This window comes from Sardina pilchardus, chromosome 20, assembly GCF_963854185.1.
Source record: "Sardina pilchardus chromosome 20, fSarPil1.1, whole genome shotgun sequence".
Lineage (NCBI taxonomy): Eukaryota > Metazoa > Chordata > Actinopteri > Clupeiformes > Clupeidae > Sardina > Sardina pilchardus.
Window position 1 is genome coordinate 20,164,994 of NC_085013.1, and position 9,307 is coordinate 20,174,300.

Below are 9,307 nucleotides of genomic sequence, written 5' to 3' on the forward strand. Positions count from 1 at the left end.
AATTGGATAATGCATGGCTCAATCTACCTTACAGAATTCACAGAATAACAGCTCTTATAACCAATACCAAAGTTACCAATAAACTAGGGAAGTGAAGGTTTACATCATATGCTAACATGCTGTCATATTTGGGAAAGGTCTGCCTGGGTGCTTTCTCTCAAAAGCATAGAATCCCTGAACTCGACTGTACAGCTGGATGAAGTGCTCACCAACCTGAGGGCCAGAGTGGGTGTTTTCCAGACCTAGCCAGAGCCAACACCTCGTGGCAGGAGGTGTAGAGGACCACACATGACCGGATACGGTGGAGACACTTCACAGAGGCCCTATGCTCCCGAAGGGGCGAAGAGGATTGAATGAATGAATGAATGCGTTTTCCAGACATCTAATAAAACTACTAATCAGCTTGTCTTGAACCTTACACTCTTGTAAGGCCACGGGAAGAGTGTGGTTTATAATGGGCATAATGGCACATTTAAGACATCTCAAATCCAATACATACTGTAGCCCTGGCCTCCTGCTGTTTCCAAGTCTGACTGTGGTAAAACCTACTTCAGCAGGCCTACTTGCCGTGAAGTGGAACAGGCACTGTCAGTAAATGTCTTTCTCTGAAACGCTGAACTAATCAGAGGAAAAGTTCTTTTAAAAACTGTTTATTGTGTTTTTATATGTTAGCGCTATCTAACTCTGCTCTCAGCGCACTATCTCCAGGCACACAAGTGACTGTTGACATGATCCTTAACATGGATATTATCTGAGGGGTACCTTTTAAGCAAAAAAACTCCAAATTATTCACACGCGTTTCATTTTGTTCACCACGAGGGTCAAGGCTGGCCGCAGCCATTACAGATAATGAGCGTGGAGTCCTACTTTAGATGGTTCAGGCTCACTAAGTCACCTAAAAGCTGACTAATGGAATCCCACTGATGGACTGAATGCCAGCATTTTGCATTATTATTATGGAACAGCATAGGCTCCGTGAATGTTAAATATACCTCTGGAATGAGGAAAACAAATGAACTTCCAGCCATAAACAGATTTATATGTATGCCATATGGACCTCCCCACTGAGAGAGGGAGCAAAGGTCATGTGTGCGTGTGTGTGTGTGTGTGTGTGTGTGTGTATGTGTCTGTCTGTTGTGATTAATCAGGGTTAGCTGGCTACCATGTCCGTGCATTTTACAATCAGATTCTATCATAATTTCTGCACCCATTAAAAGATGGGAACAAACAAAGCGAGAGTGATCATTTTGCATCCAATGCATTAAAAAACATTATGAAGGAATATTTATAGTGACAGTGGCAGTGCAGGGAGCTACCTGGTTTAATTCCACTTATTCCAATCATGTTGGTCTAATTCTATCATGTATTCAATTAGCATTTCTAGTTTTATTTGTTGTAAAAAAAACCAAACACATTTTACCAAGTGTAATCTAGCAATTTGGAAGGACAGCAACTTATTCATACATAGTATATAAAATGTACCCATTATACAAAATTTGTAAGTGTTGTTACCCAAAAAAGAAAAGAGCCATTTAGCTACTAGCCTACATCTTTTCATGACTGAACAGCATTCACTATATAAATGCTTGATTACGCTCTCATTCGGCAGGTATTCACAGTTGCACAAAAGTGTCATATTTTATGTGTGCAAACATTGGTTTATAAGAGTCATTGCAAAGAGGTGAAAAAAAAAACAGTTTGCATTCCATTTTTAGACCGCTATGACACACTTTGTTCTCCTAGTGCTGGTGCTTCACTGAGTTCAAAGGTGTTCTGCCACACTAACACACACACACACACACACACACACACACACACAGGCACACTGCTCAGAGTGGCCATCACTGGCTGGCTCTCGCCAGTGTTGACTCAAAGCAGCCCACTCAAGCCCTCCGAATGATGACAAATTTTGAGACGCCTGCAAAATCTAAAATTCATAATATGCAACACAGTGCAAAGGAATGGCTTTAAAAGCAAAGTTTAATCTATTTCAACCAGTCACAAGGGCTGTTCAGATGGAGAGATTTAAGCAGGGTTAGAAACTGGCGTGTTTTGAAAAATCCTCCACATTCTTTCACCAGCAACTAAGAGGTCCTTTTATTTATTCTAATGGAATGCACAGTTGTGAATGCTTCAAGAGCAAACAAGAGCATATGAGCACAACCTCGAACGAGGGTTCCGCCGGCGCCAGCATTGACGGTTCTTTCCAGAGGTTGTAATCAGTCGTAGAAATCATCGGTGTCATCACCAGACTTCCAAGACTGAGGACGCAAGGCAATTTCAATGTCCGAATTGCTGTCTTCTGACTCTCCCCAAAAAGCTGCAGAGAAAAGGATACAGTCATTCAACACTATTGAGACACTGAAAAATAGTCTTATAGTCTTACGAATAAAAAGCAAATATAATTTACAATCAAATACGATCAAATGGTCAGATGATCATATGTGTATATATACAGTATATTATACACGCATATATGTATACATATCATGTACGTATGTTATCTAAAGTCAAATGTACACGCTCCTGTATAGGACTCGTACCTTTTGATTGGATGGCTGAAAGGGCCTCGGCTTTGGTTTTCTCTTTGCTAGAAAACAAGAAAACAGTTTGATTACTCATCATCATGCATTTCTATCCTACATAGACGGAAGCTCCACTGTGTTCATTAAAAACCATGCGCTATTTTTGTTTGACATTAACATCTCGAACAAGCACAAATGAAAACCTATTTGTAAAAACCGGTGTATATCCACGTCGGCGCGATGGATGCTACAGAGGTTCTTTTCCATTAAGAGATGGGCAGATTCAGAGATGGCCAAATAAAAGAAACTTCCTTGACTCCTTGGCTAATCGTGCTTAAGGACCCTGTGAAGGCCCTCTTTCATCCAGAAGTGCTCCTGGCACAGGGTGGCTGGGTTCCCATAGCATCACTGATATCTCTATGTAAATGGATGACCTCTGGGAAGCCTTTGATCTGCACTGATGCATATGCAGGAGTCTGTGCTTTTTTTTTTCTTTTTTCTTTTTAAAAAAAACAAGCCCTCTTCAATTTACATCAGCACAGTTCCATTCAGGCAAACACAATGTCAGGCCATCATCTTTTAAAGTGATCATATAGCCATATGGACCCTGGTTTAGGCCTGAAGAAAATGTTTTCATAGGGAATACAGAATGGGTTCTGCACTGGCAGCAAATAAACCCCGGGCCACAGAGAAGACTATACACTGTGGAGCACGGCAAGGCAAGGAGTAAGGCAGGGGAACTACGTAGGGGAGAACGGGGTACGTTAAGTATAGGGGTAAGATGAGCCACCCCTTCGCTCTAGGAAACCGTAAACAAATCACATGACAGTATTTTCAGGAAGAGGAAATTATTCCTTAGAATCTATGGAAAGATACAGCTCATGGCAAATCGGTACAAAAATATATGTGTAAAATAAATTGTTTTTTTTGGCTCTCCAAGTGGATTCCATTCATGTCCAGAGTTAGGGTGATGTGGAGAAAAAGTAAATAGAACAACATTCAGATGACCGTTCACACCAAGAATGATAAACAAGAACAATATTGTTTTATACTGTAGTTATTGTTATAGTTAATATGAATGACGCCCTTACACACAAACTATAACGATAACGACATGAAGAATGAATTCTCTAGAACTTAGAGAATGATAAAAAGCTAACAGCCAATCAGAGCCCATTACATTTTAGCAATCACATTCACTAACAGTGTGGACACTTTTATCGCTATATTTCTAGTTCTCGTTACAGTTGCCGTTCCTGGTGTGAACGGCCCTTTTGCAATTGGATAACAATACGACCAATGTTTACTGACAAACGTTGCAGCACTGTCATCTTCAGTTTAGCTCGCCTCTGGCTACCCCCCGATTCCTGGGGTAAAAGTAACGTGCATCATTGCTCATTGGCAGAGTATCTTGCGGAATCAAATTGTGCTTTGGCAAAATAAAAAAGTTTTACTTGAAATCTTTGTGTTGGCCCAATTTACCCCACACCTAGGCTCATCTTACCCTGCTCATGGTGTAAGTTGTGCCAGAAGACCAACTTTTCAGAGAGCATATCTCTTTACCCTTAAAAGTGTTGCTGGTTACAAAACACATAGATTTTTTGTTTGATGTGAAGGTTACTAAACAAAGTCTCTTAGACACATTAGAATTATGAAGAATGTAAAAAATGGCTCGTCTTACCCCGTTCTCCCCTCTACAAGGCTCTGTTCGAGTGAGTATGTGTGTAAGAAGGTGAGGACACTGAGTGGCATCCACCCACCTGCACCCCCCCCCCCCCCCCCCCCCGCTTTAATGCCTCAGCCTTGGAGCTGCCCAATGTGGCTATACAGTAGGCATATGAACCCAATTACTCTGACCATGATCCTATTCAAAGTCACTCTATTCTCACCTTTAGTCCCATAGCACATTCATGATAACAGAGGATTAAACCCATTTATTACATAATATATATATAACACAAAAAAAACCCTCCACTAATGTGTCCCTGCGCAATAAATACCAGGCACACATCAGATCGATAACTCTTGTGAAACTTCCTCCTATACACAACCCTACACAGGAGGCAGCAGAATTGAGTTGCTGCCTGAAAGGAATCAGACAGAGGATACCCTTCAAACATTCAGGAGATATCCACCTGAATAGTACATTGGTAACCAGTAACCATTCTGAATGTGTAGAAGAAAGGCTGCAGAGAAAAGTGCTCATAAAGCCAACTGTGTTCACACAACTCACCATTGCCAAACTCAACTCACAAGCCCTGAATCGGTCATTCATGTGCAATTCTTGTTGGATCAATTCAATGATAAATCATAGTACACACAAGAGAGAAGCATTCACTTTAGAGGTTTGAGGAGGTTGTGATGGCTATAGCTATATGACCAAGTAGCAAGTTCTGTATGAAAGTAAATACAAAGACAAGACAAAGGCATTATCTTCTTCACGCCAGCGCAAGATCAGTCAAAATCCATCACTTCATCCCTTCCTGCCACTTATCTGAGGCATACTGTATATAAAGAATATGGAATGGAATGTGGAATATGGAATATGGAATCTAAGGAATATGGCTCTTCCCAAGGCATGTTCAGTCATCATGAATATTTTTGAATCTTTGGTTAAATGTGGTATGGGATTTACTCCATGATACCACACTCTGGACACTTCACACCCCACCTATTGCACATCAAAGGCCTATAGGGGGAAGAATATTGGATTCAAATTATTAAGATTATCAGAGCATGTGTGTGTGAGTGTATGTACTGTATGTATGCAAGTAACAACTCATTTGTTTTTGTCCCATACAGCTATCCCCTCTTTATCTCTTCAGACTTCACCTTACGGCAAAACCATAGACTGTATATTTAGTCTATGGGCAAAACGGCACAAACCTTTTCCATACTGACCACATGTAGGCTACCACTTCCCAGACTAATTTGCAGCAACTGACGCCCCTAATGAAGATGATTGAAGAGTTATTACGTGTTAATTGTGTAGTGTGGCTTGGAGAGGGGGATGCTCTCACACTCTCCATAATGAAGTGGGAGTGGAGGCAAAATGGCCTCAAACTAAACAAATACATAAATAAATAAATAAATAAATAAATAAAGGCGTTAATGTAAAGGCATAAATTAAAAACCATAGGAAAACGGATAAGCAGATGGACAGAGAATTGGGCTCACTAAGTCTGTCATTAATTCGGTTGGAAAATTAATGTGTATTGACAAGCTCTGCATTAGTGTTTACATTCAATTCATATATATAATTATATAACATGTCATTACTTTCTACATCTGTGTTGGTCACAGATGTAGAAACATTTGTTTTTTGTAAAAATTGCATCGCGTGCATCTTGTGACCAGCAAACTACATGTATATGCACACACTGATGCAATGCTGCAGGCCTGTGCATAGTGGTTCAGCTATCTTGTTGCAACACAAACAAGTAGCGCGCTCACTCAGCCCATTCACAGCATGCTCAGGTCAGCGCCTGAGAGGTGCTTGTGCGGCTCGACTGTGCCCATATCACATCACTTCTCTTCCTGCCGTAGACTTCTTTTTTATCAAATGCTTTTTAAATGTGTGTCAAGTGACGATGTTATCAACAAGGAGCTTCTTTATACTCGGGCTCTGAATGTGTCCTTGGGCGGACCTATAACTGTTAAATCAAGATCTTTCAGAGCCGCTACTTTCTATTTCGTTTATTTGTATTTAAGCATTGAATGGGCAATTTCACACGGCAAAGAGACGGGATTGAAATCTCGGGCGAGTTCAGCTGATTAAGATAAGATATCTACTGATCGTCATAAAATAATATGAAAGGAAATGAAATCACAATGTGATATTCTCAGTCTGGATTTACTCCAGCGCTTTACAATAATGTGAATTTGTACAACAGTGTGCAATGTATGGTGACGTACTAGATCTATATGTACCAGCAGCATATAGCGAGCTCTGGACATTTTCCATGCAGGCAAATAGTTAGCATACAGAGAACACTATAATGGGCCAGTTGTTTAGATGTCCATATAAATGACTGGCAATGGCGTTGGCTGTCATTTATACAACAAGTATGCTATTTCACATTCGATAAACGTGGCCGCCACAAATCTTTCCCTCATCTCCAGCTCTAATCTTCAGAGGGCCACGGCGCATGAGAGAGGTTATGAGTGTGTGAGAATGCAAATTTAAAGAGTGAACGCTGCCAAGGCCTGATATAAACAGCCAGCAGGGAAAATAATAAAGAATATATAAAAAAAAGTAGACATCAGAATGACTGAACGAGGGGGGGAAAACACAGCAGCAGAAAACTAATACATTTACAAACCCAGGGAGGCCCGGGCTCATCCCATTCTCCCCCTAACAGCTGACATTTACAACAACATTTGGAGTTCTTCTGCCTCCATCATAATGACAATAATAAATACTGTGTTTCTGTGGGGCAAATTGGGCTATTCTTTCCTTTATATAACTTCCATGCCATGGGAACAATCTATCAGCTGTTCCACTTCAGAATGGGATGAGGCTGATTTCAAGACTGTGCCATTACCATAGAGAGCTGTGGATGGCATTGACCCCTCCAATCTAATATTACATTTCCATAAACATTTATGCCAGTTCATCTTGCGCTGAGGTCCACTTAATTGAGGCAATGATCTGAATATGTAAGACTGGGGCCGGCGACTGTTTAGCTACGTCTCATACACAGAGGTGAATGTAATGTGTAAAATGATGCAAATTATGGCTTTGGCAGAAACACATCGTTTTTCACCCCCCCTCCCTCCCCATCACCGCCACCCCCCCGTCGCTGTCCCACTGTCGTGTTCTCCGCAGCAGACTGTTTAGTACATTTGGTGATGTTGTGATCAGACAGCAATGAGGCCCACTCCCACTAATCTTGCACAGCAAACAGAACCAATGCTCAAATGTAGATTTTATGAGGTGATTTTTACAGTGGTGTAGAGACAGACAAAAAAAAAAAAAATGATAACAACAAGCCGCCATGATAATTATGTCACTGTTGATGTATTCCATTGTGATGCCATTATTGCAGGCCAAGTCGGAGCTGGCTTTAAAGCAATACCCACCACCGACAACAGACGATTGGTTATTATGGATGATGAAAGGGCAGGAAGTCATCTTTGCTGTATAATGTCTTTGGGGAAAATATGGAGCGAACTAAATGACAATAACAATCAAAACTCAGCGCTCAGAGTTAACTATGCTTTGGTGTAGTGAGGCAGAAATTAACGACTATCTTTCCATCAGCGATTCTTGGGGAAGAAACACAAGCTGCATTCAGAGACAGTTTGTGTTCACTGACACGATTATGTGATGTTTACAGGTATTTTTCCTAAATGAATACTGAATATAGCCAATACGAGTGTTTCTAAACAAAGGTATGCTCACATGCAAGCAAACACACACACACACACACACACACACACACACACACACACACACACACACACACACACACACACACACACACACACACACACACACACACACACACACACACACACACACACACACACACACACACACACACACACACACACACACACACACACACACACACACACACACGCGCACACACACACACACTATTCCAAAGCTGACCAGGTGATTTGCTATTGCTACTGTGCTTGCTCTGGCTCCAGTGAGAGCTGGGAGAGCATTGTGAGGTGGCCTTGCCGCCTCCCACTACCCTGAGCGTGAGTGCCCTCTACTGGTTAATGGAGGACACTGACACAGCACACCAGCCGCACCCCCTCCCCCTCCCATTCCCTCCTCATCTCCACATTCTACTGGCAGCTCAAACAGCTTTCTACTCCAGCTGCTGGACTTGAACAGAACAACACAAATACCGCAAATCGCTCTAGCTGGTCACAGGTCACGCTAAATTCACCAACACTGAGACAGGGGATTTGGGAATAAATATATGTAGGCCACTTACAGCAACTTATAACAACAAACTGGTGCTATTGTGCATTCATTTATCTGAATGCTCTTCATTAATTTAGAAAATGCTCGCTTTTGACCCTGAGCGGAGAACAATGAATGTTCTTAAAATGAAGGTTGAGATGCTGTTTGGGTGGGACATTGTTTGGATTGTTAGAGACAGAGGAGGGAGGAGGAAGAAATAGAGTGACCTCCACTGGCAAGAAGCGCTCAGTGCTCCCATTACCCAACACACACACACACACACACACACTGCTCCCATTACCCAATGCGCGCGCACACACACACTGCTCTCATTACCCAACACACACACAAACACACACACACACAGGCACACACACACTGCTCCCGTTACCCGACACAGACACCACCCATGCAAGCTCTCCTCCTTCTCTTCTTACTCATTCCTTTCTCCACTTGCTCATGCGCTCACACACACACACACACACACACACACACACACACACGCACAGACACACAGACACACAGACACACACTTGGTTATGACATTTATTACCAAGACTAAGAGGGATGCTAAGAGCTCTATCCAAACAGGCATTAGGGACACAAATGATCCGCGCTGTCCATATGTAGTTACTAGTGCGTAGCAGTATGCAACCGCTGGAATTAATAACAAGACTGTGGATGGGACCGGGACACAAACGCCCCTCAACCTTAAACAAATGCACACATTCACCACTGTTCAATGCATGAACACACTTTTTCTCCCCCCTCCTCCCCCTCCTCCTCCTCCTCCTTCTTTCTGCGTCCCTCCACTGCTATAACAAGGCCCAGTGAAGAATCGGAAGCCCCACTGAAAGTG

General features: G+C 42.2%; 1 protein-coding gene across 2 annotated transcripts in view; it reads right to left on the reverse strand.

Annotated features, from left to right (window-relative positions):
- Positions 1–1,962: 1,962 nt before the first annotated feature.
- kiz (kizuna centrosomal protein) overlaps positions 1,963–9,307 on the reverse strand; it is a 30,108-nt gene continuing 22,763 nt past the window's right edge. For both annotated transcript variants that reach the window (XM_062523264.1, XM_062523265.1), the window contains exons 14-15: positions 2,544–2,590; positions 1,963–2,320 (exon numbers count right to left, since the gene is read on the reverse strand). In XM_062523264.1, the coding sequence (XP_062379248.1) occupies positions 2,220–2,320; positions 2,544–2,590 (148 nt within the window). In that variant the 3' untranslated portion in view covers positions 1,963–2,219. The remainder of the gene's footprint in view (positions 2,321–2,543; positions 2,591–9,307) is intronic.